The 22,462-nt window shown below is 40.8% G+C and overlaps 1 protein-coding gene across 7 annotated transcripts in view; it reads left to right on the top strand.

Moving 5' to 3' along the window:
* LOC129732407 (CUGBP Elav-like family member 2) overlaps positions 1 to 22,462 on the top strand; it is a 575,258-nt gene that overhangs the window by 508,691 nt on the left and 44,105 nt on the right. For all 7 annotated transcript variants that reach the window (XM_055693269.1, XM_055693267.1, XM_055693266.1 and 4 more), the window contains one exon: positions 6,675 to 6,853. In XM_055693269.1, the coding sequence (XP_055549244.1) occupies positions 6,675 to 6,853 (179 nt within the window). The remainder of the gene's footprint in view (positions 1 to 6,674; positions 6,854 to 22,462) is intronic.

Below are 22,462 nucleotides of genomic sequence, written 5' to 3'. Positions count from 1 at the left end.
TTATATGCTGTTCACAAGTTTTTATTTCGCTATTTTTTGAGCACCAACATCACGTCAAATTTCATATTTTATAATTCAATTACAACGTCAATATTTTAGAACCCAAAGAGTAAATACACCTTTATTGGATTTAAGCATTCAAGTAAATCTATAATTACAAATAATAAGTTTGAATGAGAAAGACTGAGTCTAACCGCTAGGTGGATTAATTTAGGCTTTTTTTTAAAAAACATCACTTAACAACTTTTCTCTAACTCTCGTCATTACCGTACTATCACGAGACGCATGGTCGTTCAGAAGCAAAATACTACAAGGTATACAGCCCTAGCGTTGTATGAAATGGTGACGTGTGACTAAACACTGTAATTAGGGGATTTTTTGGTACAAAATATACAAAGTCTGCAGACAGAATCAATCATATCGTGCTTGTTGAATAAGCACCAAGAATTTCTCGTAATGCAACAAAGTCAGAATTAACTATAGTTATATCCTCAAACACCAAATCGAATAATACTTACGTTATCATAATGAATGGTTTTGTCTTATTTAACTCTGATTAAATCAATTCTATAATATGGATCTTACTTTCAAAATAATCTGGAAGCTCTCACAAAGGTTCATTAATTGGCAAACATAAGAAGATATTTTGAACAAAATTTTTAACAAGTTCCAGCAAAACATCGTAGCAAACAACAATTCCATTTTTGTGTTTTGCTTGACAGTTTTTTTCATTTGCCTACAACTACATTCGCTGTATTATGAAGACAGCTAATATACGTTTATCATGGTAAAGCTTAGAATAATAATATATTATCTAACAATTTTAAAATGTAAAAAAAAAATCTGAATGACTAAATAAACAAAAAATTCACAAGCATTCGCAGGCTCTTACTCTTCTATAAATGTAGATCTTTAGGAATTTACTCTTTCGACCGGATAGTGTCACGATTATTGAGTAAATATCGAAGATAAAATTAAATAAATATCCGTTGCAAAAATTTACAATTCTTGCTGAGTAATTAATGGTAATCATATTTATGAGATAAATTTTCAATCACCATCAACAGCAGCATTGCAGTTTTTTCTCGAATGCGCACGTATAGAAATGTACGAACAAAAGTGTACCACTGCAATACGAATAGTACCGCTGCAGTACGAATAGAAGTGTGCCGCTGAAATGTACGAATAGAAGAGTACCGCTGCAATCATAGACGACTAGAGACCTGCGGTTCTTTACTCCATGGGTACTGTTGCTTTTACCGGCATGTTTTCTTTCAAGACATCAGTTTTGTATTAGGTTCTGAAAGCAGGTTTAGAAATTGTTCAAGAATAAGGATTGTTCCAAACTTTTTGGAAAACTTTTACCTTCGAGAAATCATATTAGTCTAAGCTCATGGAAGCAAAAAAAAATGGACCTATTGGGACGGGGAGACCCTGTCAATTGTTATTTCGATATTGATACAGAGAATATCACAGGGAACGGATGGTGTCCATTCACGTCGTCTGTGTCAGGCATGCTCGCATGTAATTGGTTCATTATTCGCGTAAATTTGTTATTGAAACCTTTTATCAATTTTACCGCTTAGCAATGAAATTAGAGTGATAACAAGCATATTACAAAATTGTTATACACTTTATCTATCCAACAACATATTGGTTATTGTTATCTATCATGTGATTATGCTGTTATTTACGTTTGAAATCTGACGCAACATTTGCCAGTTTCATTTCCAATTTTACAGAATGCATCCCAGTATAGTAAACAAAGACGTAGTCCCACGTCAAAAAAAGACCTTAAAAATGCTGGACATAAAAATGTTTTAGTTAGAGAACTTTTTTAATTAGAAGCGTCCATTTTAATTAAACACTTATTTTGCAAAAAAGTCTGAAATGACGTATTTTGAGGTAGAACTACGTCTCTCAAAAAGTTCGGCTACATAGGGGTGTACAATGAAAATCTGAAAACGGAAAAAGGGAAGAAAAATTCAAAGGCTCTAATGATTCTGATTGATCTGATTGGCCGTTTAATGCTCACTTTCCCTAACACGGTCGGCAGAATTATATACCTAGTTTCCCAGTTAAGGGGGAATGCACTATTTTGGCTATATAAGAGCCTGCTTTTGCTTAAAACAATCATTTTATTAGCGGATGGCCACCAGGATGGTCCTAGCTAAGTAGCGGCTAATGCGTTAATAAAGGCTATCGTTAATGGCTGTCATTGAAGAAAACCTACTACATCGGTATAATAATTTCTCGAGAAAAAAAAATCACCCAAAAACTTCTCTGCGACATCAACTTCGTATTTTTACAAGATACCGTAAATCCGTAAACTCTTTCCAGATTCGACAAACAATTTTACTAACTTTTTACCGCCATATTTTTATGTTGAAGTTTTTGTGTCATTTTGTGTCGTTCGCCACTGACGAGATGTTGATAACAAAATTAAATATTTAATTGTGTAATTTATTCAATCATGAAAAACATATTTTTAAAAATATGCTTTAACTCAACAAGACCAATAATATTATTCTGAGCAACCAAATGGAACCAGACACAATTGGTCACCTCTCTTGCGAATAATACCCTGCAATAAATCAAAAACAATCTCTATGCAAAATTGAGTACAAAAAATAGAATTATGCAGTGTTTTTTCGGAATCGGAACCGAGCGACTGTCCGCTTCTGCTACCTTTAAAATTCATCCTCCAATCTTTTCCTTAGGGTCAACAAAATATCTCCTAATCTACAGGTATTAATTGCTCTAGCAACAAAATTGCTTTTCTCCGTAGTCTCCCCGGCATCGAACGAACAACCAAAAACTGGCTGGCAAAGCTATCTCCCAACGGATCCACCATGCTCTTCTACCGCTGCTTTTCCGCATCCATAGCCGTTCCACTTCCTGAACCCATTCGTTTTTTTTCCGCACGTTACTAGGGGATGTATAGGTCGTCTAAATGTATCAGACTTTCTCGCCCGGCAGAAGTACTTGTTGCCGCTCGTGATCCTAGACTAAAAGTACATACGCCTCTTATATTCATCGAAAATTTGCACCGAAAGCCGAACCGGCAGCGCAGCGAACACAGGTTGGGAAATAATTCTGCAACTTTCATCTGAAACTTATTCGAGGTACCGAAAAAAAATGAATTGCTAGGCACATGTGGCTTTTTGTCGACTGCCTGCCAGCCATGATTGAAAATGTTCCTGGTTGCCAATGGTGCTTTCATCCCGATTTTATAGTAGTAGGATAGAGTGCTGGAGAATAGAGGCGTCCCAGTTATTATTGGATGATTTACTGTTTTTCAGGTTTCGCCTACTTGATGAAAGTTTCGATGTTTAGCAATAAGTTGAAGAAAAGTTTTTTTTGCCATTCGACAGCAAATACTATCAGCTAAATTAAACTTTTCGATTGTGACTGTATTTTCAAATTGAGGTTGAAAATGTAGAGAACTCTATTTCACAACACCCGTCACAAAATGTAACACAAACGAAATTGTACACTAGTTGTGTGACATTAAAAATAATATTTCATACAGTCACCCCTTTCCACCTTTCACTTGGGTTGCGACTGCCATAGACGAACATCAAGCCAGGCGGAACGAATTTTGCCTACACCTTTTCCGGCGTCTATGCGTTTTCTGCGCATATTTAATCCCGGCCGGATCGGAAGAGGGCGGTTTAACGGATGTCGAACTTAAAACGAAATATCAAGCATTACGTGATTTTTTGATTCCGAACATTATTTCTGCACCCTCTGGATATGAGCAACGGTATTCGCAAGGGTAGATCGTGGTAGAGTTACGATTCGGAATTTCGAATTGTGAGCACGCATCACGGGCGGAGACTAAAGGAAAGGCGCGCACACCAATTTGTGATTTTGCAGCGAGAAAAGTTTTTAATTATCACAGAAGGAAATATTACACGAACGCTGAAGGTCGTCGAATAATTTCCAGTAGTCTAATTCGATTTTTTCGGGTGTTAAAATTTTCTTTTCTACCAGAAGAGTCCGGGTTGAAGTGGTTTGTGTCAGTTTAGTTGTTCTAGATGATGATTTTTTGAATTCGAGACGTTGATGTTCTTGCTCGACAGCAGTAAAATTGAACTGACCGGACTACGGAAAGTTAGTTACAGTATGGAAAATTAAACTGCGGTAGCCAAATTGACTTTTAAATCAACCTTGTCTGGTCGTTTTTTTTTATTTCACAACCTTCAAGCTCATCATCCTGTGCCGTGTATGTGTAATGGGAAGCAGATTATTCAATTTTGCCTACAATATTGTTTTTTTCCTACACTTCTCCCCTATTAGTATATATTGTGATGCTGGAGAACAGTGCATTCACGACGCCGTCAACGTCAAGCTTCTGCATCCGAGAGAGGGGGGCTAATGCATCGTTTTATATGTGCAGTTCGTTATAACAGTGGTTAGACCAGGCGAGGGATAACAAAGGCATCCTGGTTGTCTGCCAGCTAAAAGTTACCATATCTGTGCATTTTGTATTGGATCAGTGCAGCCAAGCGCTCAAGCTGACGGTTAGATGGAGAATCCTGTCAGCTTTCTATTAAAGCTATAAGTTTCGAATAGTCGATTGTGTCATTGAAACTTTAATCTTTTGTTATAATTGAATACATTCACAGAATTATCGGAGTGAAAAAATATTCACTAATGATGAAGAACCTCCTTTATATTTTGGTCAAAATTGAATACATGCCAAACCAAATACAATGCACTGTAGAGTCGTTTCAAAACTATCTTGCAGTGAGTTTCTATTTGCATGGGATAAATTTTATATAGTCTTGCTTCTACTTGTACTGATCTTTTTTGTTCCTCGCCTAATTGCCAATTAGTGGCCCTCGTTTCGCTTTGCTATTGTTAGTGACGTAGCTGCTCCTGCTGGTACTGTGTGACGATGATGACGATGCTGGTGGTGAACAATCACTGACGCAGCAAAGTTCCGCATAATCCTAAGCCATGTCTAACTCTTCATAGTGCTGCTCCACCATGTTATCGTCCCAGAAGCAGGAACATTTCGATATTAATTATTTCCATGTGCTGCACTATTAACGAAACCAGCATTGGCTGTGCAGGATAAAATCATGAAACCTCAGTAGAATTTGCACTGGAATATTTTTCGTCAAAAAATCTCCACTTGATGCTCAAATTACTTCTGCATAAGGATAGGAACAAAACCGGAATCCTTTGTCGCTCGAATGCATCCCCAACACGAGCTGAACGCTAAAGTTGCTGCCGGCAATAGAGGGCCAACTGGAGCGAGTGTCGGTAAATATGTAGAGGTAAACAGCGAATGTCCCCACATTCGACTGCCGTGCTCTCGGTGGCTGTTCACTTTTTGCGGTGGCCACTGCAGGGGGACCCCCGCCGGCGCAATAGAAGAGTCTAGCGAAAAGGAAAATAAATACTAGGGAAAATGGGTTGCTTCCTGCTGCTGCTGTCGTAGTCGGGATAATTTGACTCCATTTCTGCTTGAGCATCGGGGCTGAACTGGAAGAATCCGATAAACTGCAACCAGCTCTCACTAAAAGCTCTGAAACACCGCAAATGAAAATCTAAAGTTGAGCTCCCACCTCGTGACACAGTAGGAAAAAAGAGGTCTGGCGATTTGCTTAAGGCTCCCACTCATTTTAGCGCTATTTCAGGTGGTGTTTTGTTCCATTTCTTCAAGCGAAACGATTTAAGAAATGGAAGAAAAAACTCAAGAAATCGCGTAGTTTTGTGAACAGTGCACGGAAATTGTACTTTTCTACTCAGTAACCTTACTGTCAGGTTTTCTTTGTATGTGAGTACAGCCCTCGTGTACCAATCACGGCTGCAAACTGGATGAAAATGAAGGTACAAGTGTTTACAAGGATTCCTGGTTCGTTGAAGTTGGTTGCTTGGGTGGTGTGATGTGTGTGGGTGTGTATGTGTGTATCGTCGGATTACCAGGATAGATTCGCTTCGTTATCACTCTTATCCGTCTCCGCCTATGCACACCGGCGGCGGCGGCGGCGGCGTAGCTTTTGAGATCGACTCCCTTCAATTCATTTCTATATAAGAGAAAAGCCCCATCATCCGTTTTCCAGCCACTGTAGAACGAGACCCCCGCTGTGCTGTAGCAATACACTTCTGGAGCAGGAAAAAAGAGATCTCTCAAGAGCTTTAGAAGCATTTCGCTGTAAAGTCGGTCCTTTATCATACATACAGTAAGCCGGATCCGGTCTCCTGATGGGAGCGCTATGCCATTCAAGTGAACTATGCTTCTGACGGTTCGGATTCTTATTAAGTTACTTGAAAAGATTGCCTGAGTGAGAAAGAGAGTGAGAGTAGGGGTGCCGACAAAGGTAATCCTGTCGGACACATTCCTGTCGTACGCCTGCCTTCTCACATGGTGGGCTCGGAGGTAATGCTGTTAATGAAAGTCGAAATCTACCGGGTTGTGTATAGTAGAGGGCAGGGCACACCCACGTCTAGTGTGCTGATGCTGCTCTTTGTCGTTTGTTGTCCGATCTATGGAGCGTTGCTGAAAATTTTCAATAAAGACCATTCCAATGCTGACACCGTTCTGTCCGAAGAATGTGATACTGGCTCATAATTAGTTTCAACCTTTTTTATTTCTGTCTTTTTTTTTCAGTCAATCGAAAGCTAATAGATTTTCATTTGAATTCTTTATTTACTTTCAGAGCGAAAGCTGTTTGTGGGTATGCTGAGTAAAAAGTACAATGAAACCGATGTGAGGCAACTATTCTCCGGCCACGGTATGATCGAGGAATGTACGGTGCTGCGGGATCCGTCCGGACAAAGCAAAGGCTGTGCGTTCGTCACGTTCGCAACCAAACAGGCGGCGATCGGGGCAATCAAGGTATGTATTACATTTATACTTAGGGTAGGGAAGCAACGATTTCAAAGTTTTTTTTTGGCATCAAACCCAGAAATCAAGAAAGAAAGATCAAAGAAACGTTCAATAGCAAAAGTTCAACTTCAGTACGTGATAATGTAGCAAAAAAGGTTGCGCGTGCCAAGAGTCGGAGTTGGTTTGAGAACATACAGGAAGTAGCATATGCCATAAAGAAGTCCGAAACAAGCAACCTCCGTTAAACCTAGAGCTAGAAAGTTGTGTCTGTATAACAACTTATGATGAAAATTATGTCAAACTTGATTATAAAACTACCCGGACCCCAGTTTTACAGAGTGAAGTGAAAAACTTTTGAGAGTAAGGGTACGTCGATTTGTACCGAAAAAATTGGGAAAAAAGTTATGGTATGGCAATCAATTTATGGATGTTGAATTCTTAGGTATTAGTAGAACCAAAGTATGGAAAACTTGTAGACTGGGTTATAGAATATCCTGTTTTGAAATCCAAGATGCCGCTTCCGTTTTCTGGGAAACAGTCAAAATGATCAAGTACCAAAATGGGCATTTCAGGAATCGGAATTATACTCAGGAACACCCCAAGATTGTCAATAACAATCTAGGCTATTCCAGCAGTATGCGTTCTAAAATTATTTTGCTGTTGCATTTAGAGGATTATTTGAAATTAAAAAATGCTTTATTAATTTCAAAGCATTCATCCCGAGGACGCCGAAAACTTTAAACTAGTTACCAACAAATGCAAGCCAGAATCATACTTCAGAAAGATCAGGGATAAAATAACAGCAAGGTTGATGAGTAGATTGCATTTTCAACGTACGCTGTTCACAAAAACTGAGGAATTAATTCTGAGAGAAAAACAGTTCGTCAAATACAATGCTTCCTATAATTCCCAATGAAAAAATCACAAGGATTGTGTGCAAAGTCACGACCGCGAAGTTAACGTAGAACTACATAGGCTGTTCGTTACAATACTTACATTGTTGCATTCGACAGTGACCGCAAGTGATAGGTTCGAAGCAAATTTCTCTTTTACAATAACTCTATGAATTATTGCTAAGACAAGCTGAACTCTACGATAGACTATCTTAGATCATCATCAATAATAATATTTTCAACACTAATAAAATAACTCTGAAAATAATGTGGTTGCTTTGGAAAGATACAATGTAGCTACTAGGGTATATTTACAGCCTGTGAATATCAATCGAATCTGGCAACATTCCTATAAGGTGGTATTTAGTCTTTTATAGTTGTTTTACAGATCCGAAGACACCACTTTGGATTTCAAAATGGCATCTGGAGTCGATTTTTGGCTTCTGGGCATCCTCCTGGTTTCGAAAATACCCTTATGTAGCAGTATTTAGTCATTGTTGGCTATTTTCCTGAAAACGGAAGTCAACATCTTGAATTTTTTAATGACCATTAATCGGTCAGATGTCATTTTAAATCTTTTCAGTGTTTCCACATTTTTTCCAAAGAGTTATTTTATTAGTGCTAGATAAAAGTTTTTGTTATTGATCATCGTCAAATACAACAATGCGAGTGATGTAACAAATAGTGTTGTTTCACGTCAACGTTGCGGTCGTGGTTTTGCACACAACTTATCCTTCATTTACTAACGGAAGTACCGCGGTACCTACCACTGACGTTACTATTACAACTATCGTTACCAGTACCGATGCTGGTGCCCGATAATATTAACTTTCCAGTCAAGTATTCAGTGTGTCCTCAAGAGGCCAATTTGTTGTTCAATTTAATATCACATATGATACTTATCGCATCCCGGACAGTGGAAGAAAGGCACTCTGCTTTTATACAGGCCAAATAGTACCTGCCCGGTTTACAAGGTATATATTTCTGTCGAATGTGCTAGGGAAATCAATCATCAAACGACCAATCAGTTCAATCGATGATCTGTGTTTCAGCAAGGATTGACCATTTTCAATAGTACAGTTGCTTGCATAACACTATCCAACCATTCCTGTGAATTTTCACTACTGAATTGCTGTTTTTTCAGAGACTCAAATGAGTTTTCTTGTAAACATAACTGTTGCGACACCGCTGGGCGCACTGCCGGACGCCCTAAGCGCTCCCCGGTGTTGATCGAGAGAATCATCCCGACGAATTGGGGCGCTTCAAGCGCTCCCCAGCAGCAATCGACAGAACCAGCACGGTGAGCTGTCATTGACAGATAGACAGATACGGGAGATGGAATAAAGGCAAATCATTTGGACAAAGTGCTACGAACAGTTCAGTGGCCACGTGGCAATTTATCAAAAAGTCCTTTTAATAGTTAAAAATCCGGAAATTTATTGTAAAATCAATTCAAAGTTAATGCGAGGTTTAGCCGGTCTATTGTTTGAAAAGAGCAAGTTGTGTATGAGAAGAAGTTCGGAAAAAAACCATAAAAACGTGAACTACTCATGTGAGTAATTAGAATTTAATATTTTTGCTCAAAATGCCACTAAGGTTTAAATAAAATTAATAGTTTTTAGCTGCTTCTAAACGATACTTAAGCTGCTTAAATAATTGGTTCCGTAAAACGTCCCAACAATAACGTTTTAACCCATTTATGGCCCGGATCAGATTTTCCTCCAACGCAATTTTCACGATACAGGTTTGGATTGTTCTAATCCAGATAAAGTAACGAAGAAAATTTTAACCGACTTTCCACATCCGAGTTTTTCACTGTTCGTTTTACCAAACGAAATCATTTCAAATGACCTGGAAATACGCGAAAATTTATTCGACCATTTTTGATTTGAATGAAACTTTGCACAAGTATTCGGCTAAGCAAACTGAGCATTTTTCACAGATGGAGAGATTTTTTACACCCATGAGTTACATTCTAAAAGGGCGTATGCCTCTTGGCTTAGGTTTTATTCGAAGCATTGTAGCCCAGAAACCGTTGGTTGTATAGAAAAACTGTCTGAGAATGAGTTGTAGGGAATTAAAAATGCCTCATAAAAAATATAAACTGTACAAAAAAATATTTTTTGACGAAAAAAATTTAAAAATCAACATTAAATTTCAATTTAAAAAAAAGAGTTGATTTTATTAATTTTTTTAAAGGAACTTGACGTTAATACGCAACTTTTAAAAAAAAGTCCAGGATGGAGAAATGAAAAATAATTTTTTTATGGTAGATTATTTTTTTTTAAAAAGTTCTAATTCAAATATTTTGTTAAAAAAGTTCTAATTCAAATATTAATGTTCATTGGAATGCTTGATCAAAAGTATACAATTCATTCTTTGACAACAAGGCGATTGGGGAACGGTTCTCAAGAAAAGAAAAAATGTTTCAAATAACAAATTTTTACATTTGAACAGGTGCATAGACCGTTTTCGAATCGATTGCTGCAAGAATTAAACGACTTATTAGCATTTGAAATTCGACACATTTTTCACTTTTTTCGTTTCTAAATTTTCATATTACATACCTGTGTAGTCGTACTGCCTAAGAGATGTGGATGCAGAAAATCCAGTATCACAGCGCTTCATACGCTGGATATGAAAATTGAAAAGTCACTTTCAGCTAAAGAAATTGCTCTGTGCTCTTTCTTGGCTATTGAAGGGGCTTTTGATAACGTGTCCTATTCTTCAATGTTTAGTGCAATTAGGAAAACAGGATTTCACGCGAGCATTGTTGACTGGATTCATTCTATGCTTGCAAAAAGAGAAATCACTTTTGAGTTGGGAGGTTCGTCTATCACGCGAACGGCAACGAAAGGATGTTCGCAAGGAGGTGTTCTTTCGCCACTTATGTGGTTTTTGGTGGTGGACGATCTTCTCAAAAGCTTAAAAGCAACAGGTTTCGAAGTTGTGGGCTTTGCAGATGACATAGTCATCTTGGTAAGAGGAAAGTTCGACAACATAGTTTCGGAAATAATGCAGGAGCCTCTGAAGTATACCCAGTCTTGGTGTATAAAGGAGGGTCTCAGCATTAATCCGACAAAAGCTGTAATCGTACCTTTTACTAGAAAGAGGAAATTCAATCTTAAAACTCTCAAGCTTGGAGGAGTAGAAATTCCATTCAGTGAACAGGTTTAATACTTAGGAGCTATCCTTGATGCTAAGCTAAACTGGAACGCACATCTTGACTAGGCAATCAACAAGGCGGTCAGTGCATTATGGTTGTGCTCCAAAACCGTTGGGAGAAAGTGGGGCTTGAGACCGAAAATGGTGATGTGGATATTCACATCTAATATACGTCCAAAACTGACCTACGCTGCGTTAGTGTGGTGGCCAAAAACCAAAGAGTCTACCGCTAGAACAAAGCTAGATAAAGTTCACGACTTGCGTGTATTGCTATAACAGGAGCAATGAAAAGCACTCCATCAAAAGCTCTTGATGCAATTCTTCATCTGCTGCCGTTGTACGAATACGTGCAACTAGAAGCAGAAAAGAGTGCTTTGAGGCTCAAAAGAACAAAAACTATCTTGTCTGGTGATCTTGTGGGTCACCTGACTATACTGAACTTTTTTAAAAGAGGGCCAGTGATGAGGTTGAATGGAGACTGGATGGCACCTCAGGACAATCATGATATTCTCTACAAGGTATGCGAAACGTCGCGTAAAGACTGGGAAGTCGGAGTTCCTGATGTCCGTCCCGGTTCAACGATATTTTTCACAGATGGCTCAAAAATAGGTACCAAAACTGGTGCAGGAATCTTCGGCCCTGGAGTTAATGTTTCAGTGGCAATGGGACACTGGCCAACAGTGTTTCAAGCAGAGATTTTTGTAATCTTTGAATGTGCGAATGTATGTCTGACTAGAAAATACAAACATGCAAATATTTGTATTTTCTCTGACAGTCAAGCAGCGCTGAAAGCACTTGATGCTAATAATGCTTGATGCTATGTCAAACATACTTAATAAATTTGTATTGGGTTCCGGGACATTGTGGCATTGGTAGGAATGAAAAGGCAGACGAACTTGCAAAACAAAGAATCTAACTCACAGTTTATCGGCCCAGAACCTTTCTGCGGTATATCAAACTATGCAATTAAAATGGAACTTAAACGCTGGGAGGAACAAAAGGTGATAACCAATTAGTTGTATGTCAAAAAGTGTTCCCAATCTAAAAGATTTATAACACCAAACGAGAATCATTCGAAAAAGCTCCTAGAACTCAACAAAATAGCTCTTTGTAAATACGTTGGCCTAGTAACGGGGCAATGTCCGGGTAGATATCATTTCAAGAACATTGGACGGGTTCAGGATGATATGTGTCGCTTTTGTGATATGGAAAGTGAGACTTCGGAACATCTGTTGTGGTGCATTATTTTAACGCAGATCAAGGTTTCTTGGCAGTGGCTGTTTACAGCCCAAAGAGATTTGGTCTTTGAATCCTGGGAAGGTGATTGGCTTCATAAACCATATTTCACCTGACTGGGAGCGTGTCGGTGCAGATACCTGACTGTTCAACAAAAGTGGTCTTTGTATTTGCAAGGGGACACGTATAACAATTGACTGAGATATATTACAAAAGTTCACATCAATGGACCACGCAATTCTAATTCCCTAACAAACAAACAAAAATTAGAGATGTACTTCTACTTCAAAATGCGTATTACGGGAAGCATTACCAATAAAAAAAATGATGGGTTTAAGGTTAATTGAAGAAGCTTTGAAACCGAACTTAGTTTTGTATTGTGTCGAAAAGTCTTCTTAGAAACGTGAACACTACGATCGCGTTCTTGGCAATCTTGCAGAGAATCACTTCATCAGGCACAACACGGGGATTTTCAAGGAGGACAAGGACGAGGAGAGAAATCTAAAGCAAAGCAAAGCCTTGGTGCTACATTCCGATTCGGAACTTGACCTTCTGTTTGTTATACACAGACTTCGCAGCCAACTGTTTAGTGTACAGGACAATTGCGGGGCTAACGCTACGATCCTACTGACACAAACAGTCTCTCCCGAGCCGAGACTCGAATCTACGACGACTGGCTTGTTAGGCCAGCATCGTACCTCGAGTCCATCTGGGAGATTATATTTACCGATAAATCGTTGGTGACTAAATGTCCGTGGTGTTGAACGGAGGTGAAGTTAGGAGAGTTATCGAGGGGAACAGGAGAAAATTTAGGGAGGATATACAAGCTGTGGTGAAAATAATTTGCAGAGAGCCGAAGAACCATGCTGACAAAGACGGCTTTCTGGTGAATACCAGTGGAATTTTCGAGCAAGACGAGTTTCAAGAACACAAATTATCATCTATTTATAGGCTTTAAGGTAGTGTACGATTCAGTGAAACGCACCGAGCTGTGGTTGATTTTGTTTGCCATGCTTCCTATCGAAACTTATTAAAATGATGAATTTTCGAACGCGTTTGTGATAGTCTGAAGCCAAGGGGGCGGGATCTGGAACTTGCTATGGCCTTGGAAGGTGGTTTGCAGAGGAGTGACACCACCATCGCCAAGTCTTACATTTTGTAGGCTCCGCGGATGTCATCGACATCAACGGTGTTAACCGTAGAGCCCTGAGAAGGTCTTTACGGCTCTCAGAAGAGCAGCTGCGAGAGATGGACCTACCATAAACACTACCAAAACGAAGTACATGGTGGCTGGCAAAGAGCGTGGTAGTTCTACGGGCGTTGGTGCTGCTATGATGATGGTTAGGGATACTTTTGAAGTGGTTGATGAAGTGAGCCGCAAGGTGAAAAGATGGATTGCGTAACCAGCTTAAGTCCCGCAGCCCATAGATCCGCCCGAAATTTGTGCTCTACAGGACGCTAATCCTCCCTGTAGCACTCTTTGCATATGAATCATGGACGTGGAAGATGGTTGATCGGTGAGCGCTTACGTAGCATCCTGCTATCAATACTCGACGCAAACTTGAACAGTGGGGCGAAGTATACAAACACGCTGATGTTGTCAAGCTTATGAAAGACTGAGCTTTGTGGAGACTAGATATCATGGGGCCGCTACGATCTGTGAAAATAGAGAAAGATCAAGTTCGCTAGTGTGTAGAGAAATTGCGGTACTAAATGGCTACAAATCGCTCTCAGCTAGGAATCGAACATACGATACCTGCTCTGTGTGGCCAGCATCTTACCTCAAGGCTATTTAGGAGGATGAGTCCGAGGAACAAAATTGCGATAAAAAAATGTTTTTTTTTTAATTTATTGAGTTGAAATAAGCTAAGACTTGTAAATACAAGTCGCCAAACTGATTTGTACAGAAAGGCAGTGATTGGTTGTTTCGTTTATTGAGATAATCCTTCCAATATACTAATTTATCGAAAAATCAATAAGATAAACTATCGAATATAAGAGAACAGTCGTAAAAGAGTTTATGACTGATTGATGCTGAAACCTCGTGAATCTTGAGAACAATGACAGCTAAAAACGCTAAAACTGATTGCATTTTAAAATCTTATTCTTTTACCTTGGTATCTTCTTTTGAGACAAAGTTCTACGTCAAAACTGAGCTAATTTCTACTAAATAAATTCAAGAGCATTTGGCGAGTAGTATTTGCTAACCAGCGATTGGAACTCGACTGGCATTCTAATAGTTTATAACGGTGGTTGGCAGTACTGTTGTTTTTTGACGTAGAATTACGTCTTAAGGCATCATTTTGGGCTAGAGGTGCAAATTGAAAAACCGAAAACATCGGAAGATTCACGAAAATTGACCAGTTTCAAATACTTAATAACTTGTTCGATTTCCAATGGATTTCCTTCATTCTTACAGCGTCCCCCAGAATGAGGATACTTGTGATTTCAAGATGCTAGCTACTTTTTTTTTTTTTTTCTTCACATAACATTTATTTGACACGGCACAAATACAATTTAATGTTTAACGGCGCCAATTATATCTGATGACTTAAAAACTAAAGCAAATTTTTTATCCTCGCTGCCGACTACGAGCTGAAATTAAGTCTAACTTAAAACTAGCATGGGATTTCCAATCAGTGTTTTGTTGTTCAATGGTCGTCTGATAATCGTCGAATGGCATGTATGGATTCGTTCTGCTGAGCCACGATGTCGTGAGTTGGGACAGAGGCTCGTAGTCCTTGGGTCCTGGTTCTGTTGTGCGGGGTCTGGTTGCTGGTTTTGTGCTTAAGGTTCAAACGTGTTCTTGTCGTTTTGTTGGGTGTAGACGGAGGGGAACGGGACTAGACTGGGGCGTGGATGGATTTCAGGAAAACGTATATAAGGGACATGTAGGATAGGTCACGGCTCGCCAAGACATCACGAACAGGAACAGCCGGCTGTCTACCCTCGGCCTGCAGGGAAGCTATTAATTTAGACCTGGCGTCACGGTGTACAGGGCATGACCAAACCACATGCTCTATGTCGTGATAACCTTCACCACAGGCACAGATACCACTTTCCCCGAGCCCAACACGACGGAGGAGCGCGTCAAATCTATAGTGATTGGACATAAGCCGGGACATCACGCAAATGAAATCCCGACCTACATCCAACCCCTTGAACCACGGGTTCGTCGATACTTTGGGGATTATGGAATGTAACCACCTTCCCAATTCCCCTCTGGTCCAAGCATTTTGCCAACTGATGATCGTATTCTGACGTACAAGTGCGAAAAATTCATTAAAGGCAATTGGTCTTTCATAAATATCACCGTTTGTTGCGCCCACCTTAGCCAAAGAGTCCGCTTTCTCATTACCCGGTATCGAGCAGTGAGAAGGGACCCACGCTAAGGTAATCTGAGTAGATTTTTCGGATAAAGCACTCAGATGTTCCCGTATTTTCCCCAGGAAATACGGAGAGTGCTTAACATCTTTCATCGATCGGAGAGCCTCAATGGAACTGAGACTGTCCGTAAAGATGAAATAATGGTCCGTGGGCATTTTTTCGATAATCCCTAGGGTGTACTGAATTGCAGCTAATTCTGCGACGTAAACAGAAGCAGGATTATCGAGCTTATGGGAGACGGTTAAATTGTTATTGAAGATACCGAAGCCAGTGGACCCATCAAGAAGTGATCCGTCAGTGTAGTACATATTGTCGCAGTTGATGTTTCGATATTTATTGGAAAAAATTTTAGGGATCTGCTGCACGCGTAAATGATCCGGGATTCCACGAGTTTCTTCTATCATGGATGTATCGAAAAACACAGTAGAATCAGAAGTATTTGATAAGTCGACACGATTTGGAATATTCGAAGAAGGGTTAATATTTTGGGACATGTGATTGAAATACAATGTCATAAAACGGGTTTGAGAATTAAGTTCGATTAACCTTTCAAAATTTTCAATCACGGGACGGTTCAAGACCTCACATTTGATTAGAATACGAGAAGACAGGCTCCAGAAGCGGTTTTTCAATGGTAGTACTCCAGCTAAAACCTCCAAACTCATCGTATGGGTCGACTGCATGCAACCCAAGGCGATACGCAAACAACGATATTGTATTCGCTCCAGTTTGATCAAATGTGTGTTTGCTGCGGAGCGGAAGCAGAAACACCCGTATTCAATAACAGACAATATCGTTGTTTGGTAAAGCCTTATAAGGTCTCCTGGATGGGCTCCCCACCATTGTCCGGTTATTGTACGAAGAAAATTCACTCTTTGTTGACATTTTTTCATCAGATACCTCACGTGACAACCCCAGGTGCCTTTAGAGTCGAACCAGACACCAAGATATTTGTGTACCAAAACCTGAGAAATCGTTTTACCCATTAATTGTGTTTGAAGCTGAGCAGGTTCATGCTTCCTAGAAAAAACTACTATCTCAGTCTTCTCCGGAGAGAATTCGATACCTAGCTGTAAAGCCCAAGCAGACAAATTGTCCAAGGTATCTTGCAATGGTCCTTGCAAATCGGCAGCTTTGGCTCCTGTAACAGAGATTACACTGTCGTCTGCAAGTTGTCTTATCGTGCATGAATTTGCCAGACATTCGTCGATGTCATTTACATAAAAGTTGTAAAGAAGGGGGCTTAAACATGAGCCGTGGGGAAGACCCATGTAGCTAATGCGAAAAGTTGCCAAATCGCCATGCGTAAAATGCATGTGCTTTTCGGACAACAAGTTGTGCAAAAAATTGTTCAAAATTGGAGAAAATCCTTGTCGGTGAAGTTTACCCGAAAGAATGTCAATAGAAACGGAATCAAAAGCCCCCTTAATGTCCAAGAACGCAGACGCCATTTGTTCTTTACGAGCATACGCCAGCTGAATATCTGTTGAAAGCAACGCAAGACAATCATTCGTCCCTTTGGCACGGCGGAAGCCAAATTGAGTTTCTGATAGTAGACCATTTGATTCGACCCAGTGGTCTAAACGACGGAGTATCATTTTTTCCATCAATTTCCGGATACAGGATAGCATTGCAATCGGCCTATAAGAGTTGTGATTAGAAGCTGGTTTCCCTGGTTTTTGGATGGCGATCACCTTCACTTGCCTCCAATCCTGCGGTACAATGTTTTGCTCCAGGAACTTATTGAACAAGTTCAACAAGCGCCTCTTGGCATTGCCGGGTAGATTCTTCAACAAGTTGAATTTGATTCTATCTAATCCAGGCGCGTTATTGTTACAGGACAGGAGGGCAACTGAAAGTTCTGCCATCGTAAAAGGTGATTCTATCGCGTCGTGGCCCGGAGACGCATCGCGAACAATATTTTGCTCAGGAACAGAGTCCGGACATACTTTCCTGGCAAAATCAAATATCCACCTACTTGAAGACTCTTCGCTTTCGTTGACCGTTACGCGATTCCGCATTCTTCGGGCTGTGTTCCAAAGAGTGCTCATCGATGTCTCCCTCGACGTCTCGTTCACGAACCGACGCCAATATCCGCGTTTCTTTGCTTTAGCCAAGCTTTTAAGCTTGGTATCAAGCTCCGAATACCGTAAATAGTCGCCAGGTATACCTCCCGTCTGGTAGGCCTTAAACGCGTCGGATCTTTGCGTGTAGACATCGGAGCACTCTTGGTCCCACCACGGAGTGGGAGGCCGTTCTTTGATCGTTACGCCGGGATATTTCTTCGTTTGGGCTTGCAACGCGGCGTCGAGAATCAAGCCCGCGAGGAGGTTGTATTCTTCAAGTGGTGAATGATGTTGAATCGACTCGACCGCTTTTGAAATCATTTCCTCGTATAACTTCCAATCGACATTTCGTGTGAGGTCATACGGAATGTCAATTGGTCGCATGCGAGTTGACCCGTTAGTAATTGAAATAAGAATAGGCAGATGGTCGCTACCGTGAGGATCGAGGATTACCTTCCATGTGCAATCCAACCGTAGCGACGTCGAACATAAGGATAGATCCAAAGCGCTTGGGCGCGCTGGAGGTTTCGGGATACGTGTCATTTCACCGTTGTTTAAAATAGTCATGTCGAAGTCATCGCAAAGGTTATAGATTAAAGAGGAGCGGTTATCATTGTATGGGGAACCCCAAGCCACGCCATGAGAGTTGAAGTCTCCCAAAATCAAACGTGGCGAGGGAAGAAGTTCTATTAAATCAAAGAGCAGCCGTTGCCCAACCTGTGCTCTGGGGGGAATATATATTGAGGCAATACAAAGCTCTTTACCTTGTATTGTCATTTGACATGCGACAACTTCGATGCCTGGAATCGAGGGGAGGTTAATACGATAGAAAGAATAGCACTTTTTAATCCCTAAAAGTACTCCTCCATATGGGGTGTCTCGATCAAGGCGAATAATATTAAAATCATGGAAGTTGAGATCAATATTTGAAGTAAGCCAAGTTTCACAAAGGGAAAATGCATCGCATTTGTTTTTATTTATCAAAACTTTAAACGAATCAATTTTTGGTAAAATACTTCTACAATTCCACTGTAAGACAGAGATCGAATCCTTCATATACGCAGTTGAATTAGGCATCGAAGGATACAATCGCTGCAAGGAGAGGCCATTGGGCAGTCAACTGCTTCAAAAATGATCTAACTGTTGGGAGGAATGCTGTAAGAAAAATTTTAATTGGATCGGGTACATTGAAAGTTTCAAAAATCCAGTCCACAATGTCAGAAAATTTCACTAATCCAGAGTTTGTTTCATCAACTGGGAGTGTAAAAGGAGCAACTGGGGTTTTAGATGTTCCTGGCAGTGCTGGGAACTCCTTCTGGGACTTTAAATTTGCCAGCCCAGGAGGAGTTTGCTTCGGTTTTTCCGCAGCACTGTTTGGTTTGTTTGTAACCTTCATTTCACTTTGAGAAATCTTAGGACCTTTTCTGGGAAGTTTAGGAGAGGAAACACTTTTCCTCTTTCTAGACTCCCCAGGATTGGCGTAAGATGCTCCCGCTGGTGAATCGTCAGAATCGGTTTCCTCAGAGGGCAACAGATCGAAGGGGTTCGAAGTAACGGGAGAAGTGGTAACGGTCTTCTTCAGCATGTCAGCGTAGGAACGCTTTGAACGCTCTTTGAGAGACCGTTTTATTTTATCCCTGCGCTGCATGTACACCGCACATGTCGAGAGCTCATGCAGATTTTCTCCGCAGTGAATACACTTTTCAGCGTTAACACTGCAAGAATCTTCCGCATGAGACTCCCCACACTTGCCACAACGTGCCTTATTGCAGCAGTAGGCGGCTGTATGGCCTAACTGCTTGCAATTCAGGCAGTTCATGACGCGGGGCACGTAGAGCCTCACAGGGAGACGAACCCGGTGGATCGAGACGTGGCTTGGTAGTGCAGACCCGGCGAACGTAACTCGAAACGAGTCTGACGGAGTGTATACTGTTTTGCCACCGATGATCGATGCTGACCGCAATTGCTTGCAGTCGAGCACCTTTACTTCGGGACACGTTTTGTTCTTAAAGCACCCTTTGGCACTTTGCAGTATACACTCGACGGACAGACTCGAATCGGTTATGACACCGTCGATCTCCACGTCTCGTGCGGGTATATAAACGCGATACTCGCGTGTGAAGAGCTCAGAGCAAGCTATATCGTTGGCCTCTTTCAGGTTACCAACCACGACACGGAGCTTGTTAGGCCGGACCTTGGAAATTTCGGTCACGCCCTTGTACTCCTTCGTCAGGTCTTTAGAAATCTGCAAGAGGTTCAACTTTTTCGATTTCGGTCCTGCCTTTGGCCGAAAATAAACAGTATAGCTGCCCTGGGCTCCGTCTGGGTAAAGCCTGGGGCGAGGGGGGACTGAAGAATGAACAGGGGAGGGGGTAACAGAAGGGTCAGGGTCAGAGGGGTTCGGGGATGGTGGCGCGGGAGGCGAGGGATCTACATCCATCGCGCTATGTTTAGCGCACTAGCGCTGACAAGAACACGTACCTTTTTATTTCTCCCTTCCAGTAAGGTTGGTTGTCCGATCGTTCGAAGTAGCAGCCGTTACAGCCAGCAGCACCAATACAGCAGCACCAAACAGCCACCAGCAGCGAGCCAGGTGTGAGATCACTCCACACAGCGATACGACTCGCTGACACTGATGGCTTCTTCTTTTTCCTCGTTTGTGTCTCGTCCACTGCTGTAGCACAATCCAGCCAGCAGCCAAATCGGCTTACGCACCAGCTGGCAGTCACGATGCGAAACAGTTGCACAAAGGAACGACCTTGAACCCGGATTTATTTCACTCGACCAGGCAAACAATGCCAACACTTGTTCACACGTCTTTTGTTTTATACTCTATCGGACCGATCACCAAACACGTCCAGTACTGATGCGTGTTCGGCACAGAATGAGGATGCTAGCTACTGTACTATTGCAGAATGTAGAGCTTTATCCTGAACGCAGATTTCGGTCAAATACCATCCAATATGAGTACAGACGAATACTGACCAATATGGGTATTTTTGAGTTCGAGATGGTGCCCTGAAGACGAAAATGAACTCCAGGCGCCATTGAACTTCAACAAGATGGTGACTTCCGGTTTTCGGAAAACAGTCAAAAATGGTCAAACACCACCTAATATGAGTACTTCTGACATCTGGATGATGCCGAGACCGAAAACGAACGAGAGACCGAAAATGAACGAAATACCAACAAGTATGGATATTTTTGTAGTCAGGATAGTACACAGAGGCCATAAATCGATCTAAGATGCCGTTTTGCATCCCAAGATGGTGACTTTGGGTTTCTGAAAAACATCCTAAGTTGGTCGAATAGCATCGTTAATTATTCCCTGGTTCCATTTCACATCATTTTCAGAGAGTTAGTGTTAGTGTCGTATTTCTACGTTAACTTTGCGGTTATGTGTCATACACAACCTCTTCAACCTAATTTTGCGTTTTGATTTCGTTGACTAGTAATTCAATCAAGTACAATTAGAATGATTCTTTTATTATTCTGACATGAAAGGCTCTTAGTAACGAGTTCAGTTGAACTGGCTTAAGGTAAATTTACATCAACCATGCGGTCGTATCTGTAATTACAGGTTAAAAGCAAAGAAATACTCAAAAAACGAGGAGCAAGTTGTGTAGCCACAAGGTTACAGAGTTCGCTTTGACAAGCGGATGGTCGTGGGTTATGGGTCATGGGTTCATTTTCTGGCTCCCACTAACCCTTCCTTCTTGCTTAAACTTTCTAAAACGGTGACTTACTTTTGACAAAATAAGTCCCTCTTATAATAAAATTGGTCAGAAGGACACAAAGTTGAAACTTCTCCAGATAATCATTATTGACGATAATTGGCAGAAGTAACTAGGCTGGTATTGTAGGGAAGGTAAAAACAAACACACAAGCACGGATAAATAATAAGCATATCACTTACTCTCAATAGTGGTATTGCTAATAATAGAAGTGCGGAATACTGCAGACATCCGGGCAGAATCACAGTAGATCAACCTCTCTGGTCGCAGTGATAAGTGATATTGCTGATAAGAGAAGTGCGGAATACTGCAGACATCCGGGCAGAATCACAGTAGATCAACCTCTCTGGTCGCAGTGATAAGTCCATACAGAATAAATTTCTGCCAAATTCCTGGATCCTCGATAAGAACTTCCTAGGAATACCGGAAGATAAAAAAAAGAAAAAAAACGTGCCTCATTTTGTAAGAGTCTGAAGTTGCGAACTAAAATGTGAAGCTCTCGTAATTTCAGGAACTATGTACCTAGCAAATTCATTGCAAGATATGCCTTCAGATCCGGAAGCACAATTCCTAAAAAAGTGGATTTCGGTCAATACTCTAGAACTGAAACTGGTAGCGAAGTGCTTTTCATTTCCGAAGAACAAATGGTGAGAACTAAACCTGCAACAATGGTCTTATTGGATGCATTAAACTTAGTAACAAGTACATTGGAAATCAAAAATAATGCGCACAATTTTGTTGTAACAATCACATGATTGGCGCGTTCCGATTTATTCGTATTTAGCCCTTTTTTCACATAACACGCATGACGTGAAGTACAAAGATATTCATTTAAAATATATTATAATCATTTTGGAAGACTGTTTAAATGCTATATTCCGCTGTCTAAGCTTGAGTTGTGTAGTATGACCAGACTTTGTATCCAACCGTACAGAACAATCGCTTCGTTCGCTTTGTGCTTCAAATATCAACAAATATAATAAATGGATATTCCGATATCCTGAATGAACAAAAGAACAACAAATTGCGAAAACAACTCGTAATTATCAGCCTTGTTTGCTCCCGGTTTCCAGTGTTTCCATGCTAATGAGAGCTTGCCTAATCCCGGCTAACATCGGTAATGATTAATGACAAGAA

Source organism: Wyeomyia smithii, chromosome 3 (assembly GCF_029784165.1).
Source record: "Wyeomyia smithii strain HCP4-BCI-WySm-NY-G18 chromosome 3, ASM2978416v1, whole genome shotgun sequence".
Lineage (NCBI taxonomy): Eukaryota > Metazoa > Arthropoda > Insecta > Diptera > Culicidae > Wyeomyia > Wyeomyia smithii.
The sequence above is the reverse complement of the archived record's forward strand: the minus strand, read 5'-3'. Positions and strand labels throughout refer to the sequence as shown.